This window comes from Sander lucioperca, chromosome 3, assembly GCF_008315115.2.
Source record: "Sander lucioperca isolate FBNREF2018 chromosome 3, SLUC_FBN_1.2, whole genome shotgun sequence".
In the NCBI taxonomy this organism is placed as follows: domain Eukaryota; kingdom Metazoa; phylum Chordata; class Actinopteri; order Perciformes; family Percidae; genus Sander; species Sander lucioperca.
Window position 1 is genome coordinate 17,704,675 of NC_050175.1, and position 18,222 is coordinate 17,722,896.

The 18,222-nt window shown below is 39.5% G+C and overlaps 1 protein-coding gene across 1 annotated transcript in view; it reads left to right on the forward strand.

Annotated features, from left to right (window-relative positions):
- The window catches only part of LOC116060479 (CUB and sushi domain-containing protein 1-like), a 366,236-nt gene that overhangs the window by 244,426 nt on the left and 103,588 nt on the right, over window positions 1-18,222 (forward strand). The window contains exons 25-29 of the mRNA XM_031314040.1: window positions 3,460-3,651; window positions 8,764-8,890; window positions 10,757-10,968; window positions 13,310-13,501; window positions 15,748-15,886. Of these exons, the coding sequence (XP_031169900.1) occupies window positions 3,460-3,651; window positions 8,764-8,890; window positions 10,757-10,968; window positions 13,310-13,501; window positions 15,748-15,886 (862 nt within the window). The remainder of the gene's footprint in view (window positions 1-3,459; window positions 3,652-8,763; window positions 8,891-10,756; window positions 10,969-13,309; window positions 13,502-15,747; window positions 15,887-18,222) is intronic.

The window sequence follows — 18,222 nt, forward strand, 5'->3', positions numbered from 1 at the left end:
TTACAGCACTTTGATCAAATGCTAACACACTGCTGTCAGAACTGTTAATCACACATTCAAAACAGAATAGATTTCAGTCTGGTGCCTATCAAACACTGCTGATTGCAATTTTAGCTCAAAGCCTGAAAGCAGGTGTCTTGTTTTAGACTAATTAGTGAACATATACAGTATTTATATAAAGAAAGCTCAGAAAGCCTTTTTTTTTGTACAAACACCAAATAAGAATGAAACAATTTGAAAAGTTCCTGGCTGTATAAAAGATGTTATTATAAAGCTTTATGGAAGAGTAAATTGTGATTGGTCAATGAGTGCTTCTGATTTTGTGTCCTGATTCTGCCCAGAAATAACAGATGATATGTATCGTTTTTCACATAATTGGATCACTCAAGAGTCAAGAATTGGTATCTTTGCTCTTTTACCGTTTGAGAGAAACAGGTAAAAGAGCAAAGATACCAATATGTCCAGGTAAGATGTCTGGGGTTATATATGCAGTTATAAAAAAAAAAAAGTGAAAAACACTGTATCTTTACAATAGTAAAACTGTGTTCTTACTGTTTTTCAGAAAGTAATGGAGGTGAAAGCAATGGAAACACCACATTCATTTGTATTTAGAGATGAGGCAGACATCCAATGTGATGAAGAAAACTGCCACATGATGCTGGAGAGAGGCAGGATTAGTCACACTATTCTTTGTTACTGTTATGTACCTTTAGTTTATTTCCATTAATTCCATAAATTACTAGAGACAAAATACTATATTGAAGCAAACTGCTGATTTTCATTACTTCTGGTATATTATAAAATCTATATCTTTTCTTCAAAGAAACTATTGAGTAGTGTGAAGTCACTCAAATTGTTCAAACTGTAAAGATGAAAAGTTAGTAATTTCTGTAATCTGTAATCTGTATTGGTGTTTGATGCTAGTGTTTTTTACTCTCAGTGTGTTCTGAGTGGGCACAACTGAAGCCACATGTGCAAAACTCAAACTACAGTCTGCACTACCAGCAGTCACCTGAACTAAACAGTTCACATCTCCTGCAAAACTCATTCCAAGCAACACAACTCTTCACACACGTCTCAAAACAGGCTCAGTGCAGCCAAACACTATGAACCATCCTCACCTAGATAACACCATAGATATAGAACAATATCTATGGATAACACACACCGTCACTCACAACACACTGAGAGTAAAAACACTAGCATCAAACACCAATACAGAAAATACTAACTTTCTCATCTTTACAGTTTGAACAATTGAAGTGACTTCACACTACTTAATAGTTTCGTTAAAGAAAATATAAAGATTTTATGTAATATACCAATTTTTAAGTAAGGTAAACAAGAAGGAATGAAAATCAGTAGTTTGCTTCAATATAGTATTTTGTCTCTAGAAATTTTTGGAATTACTGGAAAAAAACTAAAGGTGCATAACAGTAACAAAGAATAGTGTGACTAATCCTGCCTCTCTCCAGCATCATGTGGCAAGTTTTCTTCATCACATTGGATGTCTGCATCATCTCTAAATACAAATGAATGTGGTGTTTCCATTGCTTTCACCTCCATTTACTTTCTGAAAAACAGTAAGAACATAGTTTTACTATTGTAAAGATAGTGTTTTTCACATTTGTTTTTATAACTGCGTATATAACCTCAGACATCTTACCTGGACATATTGGTATCTTTGCTCTTTTACCTGTTTCTCTCAAACGGTACAGTGTATAATTGTTTCATTCTTATTTGGTGTTTGTACACAAAAAAAGGCTTTCTGAGCTTTCTTTATATAAATACTGTATATGTTCACTAATTAGTCTAAAACAAGACACCTGCTTTCAGGCTTTCAGCTAAAATTGCAGCGGTGTTTGATAGGCACCAGACTGAAATCTATTCTGTTTTGAATGTGTGATTAACAGTTCTGACAGCAGTGTGTTAGCATTTGAACAAAGTGCTGTAAATCCACAGTGTTGTGCTATTTTGGTTTAAGCCATGGGATAAGTGTGTAGAGTTTTGAAAACTGTGTTCAAGCAATGAAAAACAAACTAGAGTTTGGTCCACATGAACTGCTGCTGTGCAGACTATAGTTAGAGTTTTGCACATGTGGCTTCAGTTGTGCCCACTGTCGTTTAGCAATCGAAAAAGAGTTGTGTTGCTTGGAATGAGTTTTGCAGGTGATGTAAACTGTTTAGCTCAGGTGATTGTTGTTAGTGCAGACTGTAGTTTGAGTTTTGATATTGTGGCTTCAGTTGTGGCCACTGTCGTTTAGCAATCACAAAAAAATTGTAAATAGGGTCAGAGTAAAACCAGTTTAATACTACACAGTGTTAGACACACAGTGTTTTAAATAGAGTAATACGAGTTCAAACATCTGTTTAAGACATTAACAAGAAAGGTTGACGGTAATGAGATGCATCTGTTTTACTGAAATGGATGCAGGAAGGGATAGACTGTTGAAGGCACACCTCACAAAACTGTGGAGACAGCTGTCATAAAAAGTTCCTGGCTGTATAAAAGATGTTATTACAAAGCTTTATGGAAGAGTAAATTGTGATTGGTCAATGAGTGCTTCTGATTTTGTGTCCTGATTCTGCCCAGAAATAACAGATGATACGTATCGTTTTTCACATAATTGGATTACTCAAGAGTCAAGAGGATTGGTGGAGATTGCTGTTATCTAATCAAATCATTTAGCTACAATGTCTGCTAAGAAGACATACAGTATTTACTGACAAAAGCTCAATTTATAACCAATGAATCTTAAAATGTCACTTTTGGATAAAATAAAATGTTTCAGTGCGCATTGAAGCACTAACCTTCTTTACATTACTGTGGTTATAGTCCATGGGTATTATTGTACATTCAGTCTACGTCGTGGCAGTGGTTTATAAATGACAGGTTATTAAAACCTATTGTACAGTATAGGTTTGATCAGATTATGTTTTCAGTAAATTGTCATCATAAGTGGGCTTCTATACTATAAACAGAGCCAAACGTTGAAAAAGCAGTTTTTGTTTCTAAACTGAAGGATTAGTAAACGGCTGACCTAAGGGAAAGAAAATATGTTCATATTGTTGGATCTTTGTTTAGATAGATAGATAGATAGATAGATAGATAGATAGATAGATTGAAAATTCACATGTGACAGCAGCTAGTACACTAATGCAACACACTGAACAAACAATAGTGCAGGCAATTAATCAAAAGCATACAAGTAGAATATGTTGAAATGTCCAGTTGCTATACACTGCAGCTGTCACATTGGGTTTCAGCCTTCAGCAACAGTGAGTGTTCAAACTTTAAATTTCTGCAGGAAGTAGTGGGATTCAGGATAAGAATAGTTTGACCTTATGTCCTCTTCTCTGAATCACCCTGTTCATTTAAGCAATGTTGTCTTACTGCATGGACAGGATGACCTAATCTCTATGTGTGTGTGTGTGTGTGTGTGTGTGTGTCTCTTTCTAGGTTTTGACCTGGTACGCTGCGAGGAACCAGGTGTCCCTAGTTATGGCTATAAAATCCAAGACGATGGCCATTATGCCAACACTTTTGTCCTGTACTCCTGCAACCCTGGATACAGTCTCCATGGCAGCAGTACACTGACCTGTCTTAGCGGGGACAGACGTGTCTGGGACAAACCACTTCCTTCCTGTCTTGGTTAGTATGCCAACACGTGTAGGTTCTATGTACATCAATAAATCTACAAAACTACAAGATCTGAATTATTACCCGTCAATTCAATGAGAAATATAGCATGGGGAATAGCAGCAGTTAAAGCTACTCATGTTTCTAAGCTCCATCAAGAGCATGAGTATTCAAAAGGGAGAGTGAGTGAACAAGTGATTTAGTCAATACAGGTAAATACTTAGAAAATAGGGCTTAGGGACTGATTCAACACTGGGAAATATTCATAGTGGCACTTATACACCTCTGTGAGTAAAAACAGCCCTTACTGATCCATCAGCCTGTGCACACAAAACTATGTGAACGTGGACAGCAGGATGTCAGCGGGCATACAATTTTAGCGCACAAGGCTTCTGTATATTTAAGGATGGCATGCTTAAGGTGCAAAAATAGGGGATGACATTATATGACATTATATTATATATGACATTTATAATGTAAGCCAGACTACTTTCCTGTAACCTGAAGGTGCGCACAGTATTTTATGCCAAAGTCTTTGACAGAAGTCTTAGCTGTCTGTTCTATTCTGAGCACTCACAATAAATAGAATATTCTCTCAGAAGATACTTTTTTTTTTAGATGGCAGAAAATTATGTGATGTAAAAACTATATTGATTCATCTAAAATTGTTGAGTGTATCTTTTCAGGTACTGGACAACACAGACTTGAGTGAAAGTGCACCCATATGAAGTTAACTGTTACAAGTGTGTGTTTCTTTGCAAATTCCAAACCCCAAGTTAATTTGGTACCCAGGAAACCAAGTGTGAAGTAGATTGGATGAACGGTCCATGAGAAATCTCAAAGACAGACATACACACACACAAACATGTACAGGTTCCCCAATTTATTAGAGAGATGAATGTCATGCAAACACTAAAAAAACGGAACATAAAACAATTGTTAGGTTGGATCAAAGTCACATTTTTAGCTGAAAGAACACAAAATTGAGAAAATGATTATAGAGCTTGAAGGATACGAGAACTGCCCGAAAGCATAATGTACTGTAATAATCAGCCGTCTATGTGACTGCTGCTGTGCACTCCTACAATATCAGCTTTTATTTTTCAGACCATGAAAATGACAAAAATAAAGGTTTCTCATTTGGCATATCTAGAATATATTTTAACATTTCCTAGGTTTTAAGGTAGAAAAATCTGCCAGAGGGCAGATTTAGCTTTAGTTGGCACTTGGCAGCTCTTAATTAGGTGGGAGAGGAGTGTGCCAAACGATTCAGGTGCTTTGACATGGTGATTTCTCCTTTTTTCCCTCTTGCTTATGGACCTGTGAAAGTAGTTTTGTATTTTAGCTACAGCATGCACAGCTGGCCATTGTGATTCCTTATTTTCATTCAGTAACCATCAGTGAAGCATGAATTCCACCTTTGTTTATATTGTTACTAGCAAGCTTTGAAATCCCTGAAGCACATTTTCAATTTTTGAAGTCCATAATTCCTACTTGTCCATAAATATTTTTGGTTTTGCATATTGTACAAATGAAAGCACTTTCCCTGTAAGTGTCTCTACCTTGTTGGGTAGATGTGGGCACTTGGCACATGTTAATTTGGAATTCCCTACTGCAGAGCCAAGCCTTTTTGTCTTTCTAACTGCCAGCACACCTGAGCACTCTAAGGTGGGACGTGGCCTGATGTGGTTGTTAATGGCAACTAAAAATATGTGTGCATAGGTGTGTGCGGGGAATGTATTTAGCTGGGTGTGAATGAGAATGAGTATGCGTTTTTGGCTGGATGTGTGTGTTACTCAGTGTGTGTGTGTGTGTGTGTGTGTGTGTGTGTGTGTGTGTGTGTGTTTCCTGTGTACCTCTGCAGTCAGTCATTCATTTGTAGATGCTCTGTCGCTGCCTTATTTCAGGTAAGCCAGCAACCAGGAGAATACTTGCTGGCAGAGCCCTGGGCTAACTACCGCTGTATCTACCTTTGTATCTTCCTCCTTTGTCTGTCTGCTGGGGCCTTTGTCTTTCTCCTTCCCTGTCGGTCTGTCTGCCTCAATCCCATATCTGTATGTACTAGCATGGAGATGAGGAGATGGTTTTTGCCTCAGGCTGTTTCTATACCTCTCTCTTACTCTCCCCCACAGATTGGTGGTCTACCTCTGACTCTTTTTGACGTTCTGTCATTCTGTAGTCATGCAGTAAACCTGTCTATCTTTTTCTGTATACGTGCATGCCTCTAATTCTGTCTTTCTTTTTCTATCCTGGGAAATTGTCATTGGCCCATGCTCACTAAAGAACCCTCTTTTTTCTCACCTTGTGTGTTTGTGCCTAGTCCCCTCTCTACCTCCTATGTTTTCTATCACAAGGGACTGAAACAACTGTTAATATTATATGTGTGGGTGTGTGCATGCATGTCTGTATGTGCTTGTGTAACTACAAAAGTGTTTTCAAGTATGTATGTATGTTTCTGGCTGTGTGATTGTGTCTTATTTGCTACTCACTTTGTGTTTGTGTTTCCCATAAAAATGTCTATTTGTCAGCATTCTGCTGAGGGTAAGGCAACAGCAGTAGGTTGTCATGGTATTGTAGGTCGCAGAGCTGTGTTAATAGTGCCCTCTTAACTCACACAAACACACAATGCACACACTGATATGAAGCAGTCTCTATACCAAACTGTTTTCTAATCAGCAGCGATCTGCTGGTTCAGTGGGCCACTGTGTACTACCATGATGAGTTCAAATCTGCTCACAGCCTTTTCCCCTGCGTCGTGCGATCTCCCCTGTTCCTCAACACTGAAAACAATACAAAAATAACACACAAAGCCAGTTCTCTCTTGTGGATTAAACAGCATTTTTTTAAACACTATTGGAAGATCCTTATAGGAAAACAGCCATCAAAGTTATTCACCAACTTGAAACAGTATAGCAGAAGTTTTAGATAATTCAAGGTTGATTTAATGATTCAAGCCCTTTTTAACTGATTCTCATTTAACTCAACCTTCACACCTCAGAGTAATTTACAGGAAAGCAGAGGAGCCGCCTCTTATAGAGATGAAATGAAACGTTAATAGAGCTGGAAAGAAGAATCAAGTTGTATTGAGAATATAGTAGGTCTTCACAGGTACAACATGCTGGACCTGATCCGAAACAGACGTGTGGAAAACCTACCCAAACCCAATGTGCATTAATTAATTTCTTAAAAAAGTACCCAGTCAGACCCGATGAGAATATACCCAAGGTTAAGTAACAGACCCTAGAGAACGCCAACACCAACAGCAGCATCATGTGCTATATATTAACAAGTCGCTGCGGTTAAAAAGAGCAGCAACATAATACTAATGCCCTGAGAACAAATGTTAGGTCATAGAAACTAATTCCACAAATGATTTGTTTATATCCGTCAAAGACTAATTTATGAAAATATTGAAAGTCATATTGTCCCCTTCGCCAATATTATGTAGTCCACTGGGTGAAGATAATAATAGACCAATATCTTTGAATCTTATTCCCAAAAAACAATTGTCGTTTAATGGCATACATTTTTTACATTTTCCCAAAATGTTTTTTCCAGCTGAGGTTATGACTTACAGTACCACGTGATAAGAGCTGATACTGAGTACGCTCTGATCCATTCAAATCCAATCTGATATTAGACATATAAACCCTCGAGACCCTACCACCAATTAGGGAGAGTATCATTTTTGCTTGTTCCAACTCAGGTCATAGATCAGGTCTCGGTTCTGAGAAACTGTGAAGACCTCCAGTGCTTAATTTGTAAAGTGGGAGGTCCCGGAGCGCGGGGGGGGGGGGGGTGGATCCGGCGACTCAAAACGAGGCTTGGAGGTAACGGAACCAAAACAAAAATTACACCTGCCTACGTAGCTTCTCTGACTAAAAAAGCCTAAACAACGCTGTGTGTACATCAGGGCAATGTTTATTTTTATTTCAGAACGTGCACTGCATCGGTGCGAAATGTAAAAAAAATTAAAAATACACTGCAACGATCGTTTTCAAAAGCAGCAACTATCCATCGGACAATTAAAACATAAAACCCACCGTGGTCTCCACATTCTTGATCGGCAGAAACGATTTTTGCTTGTTTGGGATCCGACTTGGCCAGTCGGCGTATTCGAAAAAGTTAAGCAAACTTTGTTGTCTTTTTGACATTTTTATCCTCAACCAGCACAAGCGCTTGTGTCACTTGAAGTGCAGCGCCGCGCTGTTGAAGTGCCTCCCCTCCCTCCGTCCCTCTCCCCCCTCTGTCTTACCCTGAAAATTCACCTCAAAACGCATTGAAAATGCAAACACAAGACTTTTGTGGAACTCCAACGGGGAATCAAGACTAACAAGACAGATAACAACATTGAACACTACACAAACAGTAGTTTATTTTTTTCATTTAGGCGACTAATTTTTCATAGTGACACAGGAGGTGCCGGATCCAATAAAAAAGGTTCCGGATCCAACGTCGGAGGTGCCGGAACATGTTCCGGCGTGTTCCGGCTCAAATTAAGCCCTACCTCTAATTGAGAGAGACACGGTGAAAGGATGAACATGAACAAATCATCTAAAAGAACAATAATAATAGCATACCTCCAACAAATCAGGCTGTGTGTGTTAGGTTTCAGATTCACTATGACAATGCAGGTGAATTTATGTAACTTTATAGGATTTATTTTCTTTATCTGGTCACCTTATAAAAAGTTAATTCAGAGACTAATATTCTCCAATACAGTTTAAATGTCTCTGTTAATGAGGAGAGTGGATTTTATGGACAGGTTGCTTCAAGTTGCCCACAATATCTACTGCAGAGGTTGTAATTCATAGTAACCCTACAGCAATCCTGCAATATATGGCTTTGCCCATGATCCTTGCTTTGTTAAATGCTCTAATGCTCCTTCTAGGTTTGATCTATTCAGTTACATGTGTGTAGTAGTATGTGTCAACACTATGTGTAGTAGATTTATACCTGCTGTGGTTTTGTGTGTGTTTTGTTCATTTGGTTAAGATAAGGAAATGTGGTTTATGTCTGTATTTCTGATTTGATAGATATATTTCAAAGGACCTAAATAAAGAGAAGGGGGGATATGAATTTTTTTTCCCAGTGATGATCACCCTTTCTCTCGTGTCCTTGTAGCGGAGTGTGGAGGTCACATAACCGGAGCAGTGTCTGGACGGATTCTGTCTCCGGGATATCCTGCTCCATATGACAACAACCTTCACTGTACCTGGACTATAGAGGCTGACACAGGCAAGACTATCAGGTAATTATTAAGCAGTTGGATATGGGCACTGCACTGAAGCCACTGTGAGTATGGGGGAGGGGATGGAGGGGGGGGGTTATATTAAAGGAAACTAGCTTATAAATGTTTTTTTCATAAAGAATCAAGACAAGTATACTACCAAGTATCTGCCGAATTGCTTTGCTCTGGCCAAGATAGGGTTAGCTTACTGGCTAACTCCATCTACATAAACTATACAGGTAAACACTCACAAGACTGTCAGGTAATGATAAATTCACTAATTATAGATAAATGTTCACTGTCAAAGCCACTGCTGTGTAGGAGAGTACACTGCATTAGTCATTATGCCAGCATCATGTTGCTTAACACATTGGGGCTACTACTACATTCTTCTGTGTGTTCTTGTGTGTGTGTGTGTGTGTGTGTGTGTGTGTGTGTGTGTGTGTGTGTGTGTGTGTGTGTGTGTGTGTGTGTGCGCGCGCGCGCGCGTGTGTGCGCGTCAAGGGCGTAAATCCCAGGGGGGGTCGGGGGGGTCAGGACCCCCCCCATCTAAGGGTTGTCCCCCTCTAGAAAACCATGCTGTGTATTGTAAATAACATAAAGATGTATACTTAAAATATCTGTGTAAGTAGTAAAACAATACAAACCCCCAAAAATGCTTTTTAAGTTTAGGAACATTTTGAGTTCCCCCTCCTTTGCCTCACAGTGGTTTGGTCCACTGCCTGCTGTACGTTAGGAATCGGATCTGCACTCGACTCACAGTCACATCGATAGTGACAGGAATGTAGCTAGTAAGTAGGCGGTTTTATTCACATTAAACATCGGATGACGTTGTTCTTTTCTCAAATGGAAATGATGCTGAGTAATTAATTAATTAGTCATGACAAAAGGTTTGCTATGTTAGTAATATAATGTAACGTTAGCTAGCTTGTTTAATAGCTTGTTGGATAGAAATGCACCCACTACAACTAACGTTACCACGGCGATAAGCCTAGTTATGTGTGTGAACTGATATTAGGGTTATTATCATAGACTGTATATTGAAGATCTACAGTTGTGTTTTGTTCAATATGATGTTAAGTGGCTGATCAGTGGGTTTGCTGCAGACAGTGTGGCTCATGTGGCTGTCAGGGTGAGCAGATGAGCTTTACCAGTAGCTCACTAATTAACATTATGATCAGCTAATTTAACAAGCGTACAAAAGTATTGTATTTCTTTTATATGGGGACACTTTTTGAAAATAAGTCATTATGTTTTAAGGTATTTTTGTGGCTTGATTGTAAACAACTTAAAATAAATACATGATTTAAAAAAAGAATATTTTGGTCAATTTAGTCAGCTTTTTCATTGAATGAAGAGAACCACTGAAAAGAAGGATAATGGTACAGTCTCCATGCTACACTAGAATCAGAATCAGAAAAAGCTTTATTGCCAAGTACGTTTACACACACAAGGAATTTGTCCTGGTGCTGTAGGTGCATGTCACATTAAAGCAACACGCACAGACACACCGAGTCGCCATATATGCGGCGCCAAAACAACTCTCTCTTAACTCTCGCAGGGAGAATACAGCATCACGAGGAGAGTACTACTAATAGTATTAAGGCTTTCCTCTGTGTACACATGTCCTCTACGAGTATAATTGTGGCTGTATTATTTGTGTCCCCTTCAAAAATTGCTCTTCAGAAATGTTATGTTTATTGTCCCCCCCTACTGTTAGATCAGATTTACGCCCATGGTGCGTGTGTGTGCGGAGCCGCCTTTGTGTGTTCTGTCTATTCTCAGCTCTGCTTAATTTTATTTTATGGTTGACTTGACTTTGGTAAAATAGTTGTTAATGTGTATATTGGATCTCTGAACTTCTGTGTATTTTCTGCGTTTTCTCAGCCTCCACTTCATAGTCTTTGACACTGAGATTGGCCACGATATCCTGAGAGTTTGGGATGGTCCATCTGCACCATCAGACGGGGGGATCCTATTGAAAGAATGGTCAGGCCCAGCCTTACCTGAAGATATCCACTCAACTTTCAACACACTCACATTGCAGTTTGATTCTGATTATTTCATCAGCAAGCAAGGATTTTCTATACAGTTTTCCAGTAAGTAGACTTATCTCTAAATCACAATCATTAAACTTGTAGTTCACATGGTAGAAGAAACACTGAATTTCTGAAAAAAAAGTGCCATGATTGTACTAAATCACTGATTTGGGTGGTCTGTCTCACTACCCGCCACACCCATTAATGAAGAAAAGCTGATTACTGAATTAGCAATTAAATTAGGTAATTAAACTCATCAGCATATAGTTTCTTAGTTATTATATAAACCTCATTTATATTGACTATAAGAGGATTTCTGAAAAACAGTTAGCCAAAGAATCAAATGAGAAATGTAATACCTCACCCTGGGACCCAGGCTCACTACAGTAAGTACTGAAGGAGCCCACCAGAGACCTGTGGCTCAGTTTTGGTCGTACCCCACAGTTTAGGAAACCAGAAGATGCAGCAGCAATATTACGAGTGCTGAGTTTAGTTAGCCATTTAACAGCATTGTGAAATGTATATTTGAGAAATTGATTTATAAGAAAAATTTAATTATAGTATAATGATAATAATAAAAAATATATGCTAAAAATCTCATTTTAATAGGCTAATGAACAAAGTCATTTCCATTTTTTAGGGGTTTTGAACTTGCAAAATGAACTATAAATCCTGAAATTGTCTAATTTGTAAGACCCATACTCTCTCAAAGAGATGTCAATAAACACAAACTATTGCTGCTGTTTCTTCCAATTTTTTAAAGAAAGGGCAACCTGGACAATAACTGTGCCCTTTGGGTGCAGGGATAGCCTTTGCTGTTTGAGCCACTGGACCCAAAATGTCTGAGCACCATCCTTTGAGAATCATTGGTCAAAGTCACTGCAATCCACTGTAGCAGCAAAATCAATCAGAGGCAGACAGTCACGACTATCTTTCCTTACACACACACACACACACACACACACACACACACACACACACACACACACACACACACACACACATTCTTGTGCTTCTTTATCTTAACGTAACCATTTATTACCAACACATTTCTTGCACGTTCCCATACTGTAAACCTCTACTTGCTCTGTGGTTCACATGAATCTGCATGCACAAGTGCGCACACACAAAGTCCAACACACATAACCGTCAGAACTTATTTAAAGAGATGCACATTTCCAGTCATAAATATTTACATCCAATGCTTTCTGCCTCTCTCTCTCTCTCTCTCTCTCTCTCTCTCTCTCTCTCTCTCTCTCTCTCTCTCTCTCTCACACACATACATTTAGTTTTTTTCTTTCTCCCCATATTTAAAACAATAAATATTTGCACTCACTAAAATGCTAATCAAGGCACCGTTATTCCATTACTATGGTAATGACTCTTTATATTTACCTCAATGTTGATTTACTAAAGCAAAGGTAACGGTATTTGCCACCACAGTGATTTATTTAAAGCAGTGTTTGTGTATTTATTAAGCAAGTGCTTTTTAGGGTTGATGTTACTACACATTTCTTTCTCATGTAGTTATTTCTCTCATTTTGTCGTCTTCCCTCTCGGTGTCCCTGATGAAATAAATACTGTTCTGTACTGGAAAGATATAATAAACATGATGTTATAATACTATGTTTGGCCGTACACCAGCTGTTTGTGCAAAAGATAATTTATATGTGGATTGTATTCCAGAAGCCCGGCTTCAGTATTCTACTAGTATTTTGGCCAGGACTCTGCTCTGTACCCAACAACTCCAACCCAAACACCACATATCACTCATCTTCTAGAAACCACTGGAATTTGATAAATATTAATTATACAAGATACATCTGTACATACTGAATGCAGTATTTTAATATTTAGTAGTAGTAGTAGTATTAGTATTAGTCATAGTGTTACTATACTGTTTACATTTTTTATATTCCATTCAGTCACATAATGCATATTGCTCCAATGTTCTTTAAATATTTTGGCCTTTTTTAATCTTTAAACACTGATTGATTTGATGTAAGCACTCCATTATATTTAAACACAGGCTGATTGTTGTGAATCCCTACCAAGCACACAGCTTACCCTGAGGGGGAGCCACTAAAGCAAAAAGACCAAACTTGATTGAACTTGAATTGACGAACCATTAAGTTACTAACTGGTCAGGTTGAGTTACATGTTTCTCCAACTACGCTGCTACCTTTAATAATAAATAGAGTCATTTAGTTAGTCTTATGACAGTAAGCTGAATCCACATGCCTGGTTTGTCTTCACTTCTTTGTCTGCAGCTGCTGATAGTACTCTTGTGTTTGTGTCTGTCTAAATCTCTTTCAACCAGCAGTATGTCAATATCTTATGTAATTTGGCAATAAATCTCATTTTGATTCTGATTCTGTCTCTCCTTGTCTGTCTTCTCCAGCCACTACAGCAACAACATGCAATGACCCAGGCATCCCTGTAAATGGTTCTCGATATGGGGACAGTAAGGAGCCTGGTGACAGTATGACGTTCCAGTGTGATCCAGGCTACCAGCTGCAAGGCCTAGACACCATCACATGTGTACGGATGGATAACAGATTCTACTGGCAACCTGACCCTCCAACATGTGCCGGTAGGTGTACATTATTCTGTGAATCACTGACTGCCAAACTGAGATTAAGTGAAAATAAATTATGATGCTGTGGTCAAACGTTAATGAGTTTTAGACTTCAATGTCATACTGCACACTAAAAAATGAGGACTAAATATGATGTCATATAAATATGATACGATTTTTAGATACTGTCCATCAAATGCTCTAATGAATACATCAAACAGTGTCTTCCTGAGTGTAAAAACTCTGGAGGTGGAATGATCCAGAGTTGAATCTTAAGTCTGAAGTGTAGAGTGTAACATCAAACAAGACAGTTCAGGTCCCTGAGGTGCCCTTGTGTTGTTCTGCCATATCTGACATTCTCTGGAGACAAATCAACTGAAGCCTGCTGGTGAGGTGATCTCTAATCCCAAAGGATGCTACTGCTGGAGCATCAGATGGTTTTCCTTACTGGAGGCATGCTCTTTAAGATTCAAGGAGAAGTTGAACAGGTGCTGAAGAAAATGTGGTTGCTGAAGACCACATGAAAATTTAACATGAATCACAAAAATCTCCTAAACTCAAAACTGGGATGATGAGACGTGTGCACTGGAGAGGAAAGGCTCTTTAAAAAAGTGAGGTCACATTTGTACTACCACTGAGTGATGCAGATAGCTGTTATAGGGTTCCTGTTTGAAAACTGTTGAAAAGACTTGCTTGTTTGCTCTTTTTCTCTATTATCACCATCATCGGGCCCACCTGCTGCTTATAGCCCAGTGAGCTTCCACATCTCACTCCACACCTCATTCACACAAGCCTGCTGCAGTTTGTTTTTCACTCTCCCAATTTCAGGTGTGCTTTCCTTCCTTTATTTCCTCTTCAGGTCCTTCTGACACACTTGACTCTCTCACTCAAGGAAGTAAGAGTCGTTCTCTATTTTTGAGAAAATACTGGGATAGCAGAGTCAGTGCAAAAATCTGTAATGCAGCAAGAGCACTTCATTGTCCTCACCATGCAACCTTTAAATCCCAGTACGTAAGCACAAAACACATCCACAACTCTGTCTAACCATACTTTCCAGCTGGTAGTAAGCTGCTACTGAACTACATGTCTTTATTGGGTTAACAAATACGTAAAGTTCTATTTCCTGATTTACGACCGCATCCAGTTCAATTTGGTCTTGCACATAAAATATCATGTTGAGTTAGTCAGAGAAGATGGATGAGGAACATCACCAGAGATTACCTAGAGTTCCTGGGCTGCTGGATTTTTAACTATGCAGGGACCAGGATGAGGTATGACATCAGACACAGCTGAAGGTGGGATGTAAACCATGTGAGCAAGCCGAAGATTTCTGCAGCAAGTAGCATGGTGTCCACCCCCCAGCTTACAGCAAGCCACAGCCTCCCTTTATGTTGCCTTCTCCTTCGCTTTATCAGCCAGCACTATTGGGAAGTCCTCCAGCACAGTCACATAGACTAGTAATTTTCCTTGTAACCATGCCTGTTAAACACATTATGCTTTGTTCCTGATATTGCTTCTGACTCTTTGCCAGTCACCTCACATTTTGCACAACTGCAGATAAAACATAGGGCTTAAATCTTCTTCGTTTTCTCTTAGCTTAGCCTGCGAGCGCTTCCCTCTCCTGCACTTTCACCCCAGGTGGTGAATCTCTGGGTGTTCAAAAGCTCCTAAGATTAAACCAACATTATACACAACCGTCTGGTGCGTAATCGTGTCTGTCTGTGAGTGATTTGCAACTGTTAATGCCTTTGTTTACCTCTATTTCGCTGTTGATAATCCGTTCACACCCACCTGCCAGCCCCAAGACACCTCTCCATGTTTCAAATTCTTCCTTCACATCACCAAATTGCTGCTTGAATGCATCTATCTGTCTCTCTTGCCAATATCTCTTTCCTGCTTTCTGGCTTGTTGTGGGATAACAGGACTGCTAGGGGTGATTCTCTCTGCCTACTATCCCCAGCCTTACACTCTGTCTAAATCTCACAGTCTCTCTCTAGCTCTCTTTTGCTCTTTCACCCTTTCCAGCTACCTGTGGAGGTAATATCAACATTCCACTGGGGCTAATTCTGTCTCTCCTAACCAACTCCTGCCATATTTCCCATCACTAACTTACTCTCTTCCACTCTGCCGACCTGTGGGGGTTATATGAGTGGTCAATCAGGGGTGATTCTCTTTCCAAATTACCCCAAGCCCAATGCTGTGTAATCATCTTTCTCTGTCTCTCTCTCCCTCTCTCTGTCTCTCCCACTGTCTGTCTCCAGCAACATGTGGGGGTAACGTCAGTGGTCCTTCTGGAGTAATTCTGTCTCCTAACTACCCCCAGCCTTACCCCCCTGGGAAAGACTGCGATTGGAGAATCAGAGTCAACCCTGACTTTGTTATTGCTCTCATCTTTAAAAGGTAAGCCACCTAAATTTAAAACTATGTGTCTCTGTGTTTACACAACCATTTGTATATACTATGTACCATTCTCATACTGTATGTATTCTCAAGCTTGAAACCAGGAGTGGAGCTTATCTGTGCTTGTAGAAACACTGCTGCCTCTCAGATGCTATCTCCGACTTTTATTGATTGAATGGATTTAGGATATGTTTTCCACCTTAAAATAGTCCAAATAGCATAAAAAATGTCAGCAATTATTTCATAGTTTAGAGGTTACCATGGGAGTTCAGACTTTCCTCTTGTATTTCTTTTTATATAATTATTTTATTTAACCAGGTAAGACCTGTTGAGATCAATGATCTCAGCTGTAAGACTTAGCTGCAACCATAGACTGTAAAAAGTAATGGACGAAAAAGTGAAGCCAATGCGCAAGTGCCTTGAACCTGCATTCTATCTAATTTACTGCACGGGGCGACTCCACTGGTTGCTAAAAGAAGTCCATTTCTATAGAAGTCTAAGGGAAAATGATCCTACTTCTCACTTGATTTATTACCTCAATAAACATTTTCCTAACGAGTTTATAGCCTCAATCGCTACTTTCAAGTCTCCTTCAATACAGCGTGATGTTTATTTAGTAAATTATGGTCCCATTTATTTTAAAATTACACGTCGACCTGTCAAGCATGACAGAGGGTTAGCAATGCTTATCCATGGCTCTGTGTACATTAAAATAGCTGTGAACTTGTTTTTGGGTGTTGTCCTTGTTTTAATCTTGAACTTTGACCTCCTCACTGTGTGTTTTCACTTCGTCAAAGTTAATTGGAACATTTGGTCGCCTAAAAAAGTCATGTTCAGCATTCTGCCAACCAAACTGGCTAGCTACTGCTAGCGTTAGATGGTAACTTAAGGGAAAGTTTGCCGATTTCCTGTATTGCTGACATACAGGTGAATGGCCGCAGTACACGGAGGTCCATGTCCACTGTATGATTCGCTTCACAAGGGTTGAACATCGGCAATTTTCCCCCTTTACTATTAGCCCTAATCCCCAAAGAATGTTTTCTTATGGCTTGAATTTAGAAATGTATCACCCTCCATGGATTTTGTTTTATGAGTTTAGTTTGAGTCAGTAGTGCATGACTCACTACGGCCCACACAGGGTAAAAAAAGGTCTGTGCTGTATAATCAGGGATCAGGTCCAGTTTAGTCTGATGTTAATTAACACACAGTTAAGGGTCATTAATGTAACTAAGAAACCCATTTGGGTGGGGAAAACCTAATTAGTCTGAAAAACTACAGTAAAATCCACTTCTAACATGATTAAAGTAGCTTAATGGTTAGTATGTAGTGTGATGATCTTATCTTAAAAAGCTTCAGGAGATATTTGATTTGTTCTTGACTGTCAGGGCCTTTAAAGGGGCTCACACACCAATGAGACGGCAAAGAACTAGTGGCAACTAACAGCCATTTTCCACTGGGTGCATCTGTGCTGCGTTCCGGCTGCATTCCGGTTTTGTTCCGTCCTCCGCCACGTGCCATACCACACCGGGAGTGTCTCAGAAGCGGAGCGTCTTGCTGCCCGACTCGCAGATTTTATTGTCTTTACAAATACTTTAAAGAACAATTACGTGTTTATTAAACTACTATATACCTTCCACTCCAAGCACTCATGCAGTTAACTCCATGTCTTCTCTTTTCTGGCGTTGTCCTGATAAAAAAGATCTGTGATGTCGTATTATGTTTTTCTACCTCCAAGATGAATCTCTCGTCATCTGTGGTGTTGTAGAGGAGATATAATATACGATATTGGGGGGTGTTTTAGTAAACTGACTGAATTCTCTCACTGTTTTACTTCCTGTGGCTCAAGTGGAAATAGACCTGGCGCGTATCTTTAGTGGAGCGGAGAGCTGGTGGAATATCAAGCATTGACTTGAATGGCCGCAGTTGCTCGTGGGGCCCCCGGCGCCTCCGCAGACGCGCCTGGTGGAAAATACCGGTAAGCCTGACTCTGGTGTCGCCTCACGTCTCCTCAAGTCGCCAGTGTCTTGGCAAAAAAATGGCAATTGAACACACTGTAAAGACAACTGGCAACTAGCACGTACGTTCTGTGTCTGCGTGAGAGGGCTTCATGCCAGCAGGCGGCGGTATTCTATTCGTCATTCAAAAAGGGAAACCGGATATATAAACTGTTACTATGATACATACAACAAAACAGCGCTTGCCAAAATTGGCCAGCGGCAGCATAGAGCCTACAGTCCCTCTACTTTACATTCACCGGCTGCATTTCGTAGTATTATTCGTATTAGTAGTTCCACTTCCCCTTGTTCACTTCCCCTCAGCCCTTGATATTACATAAC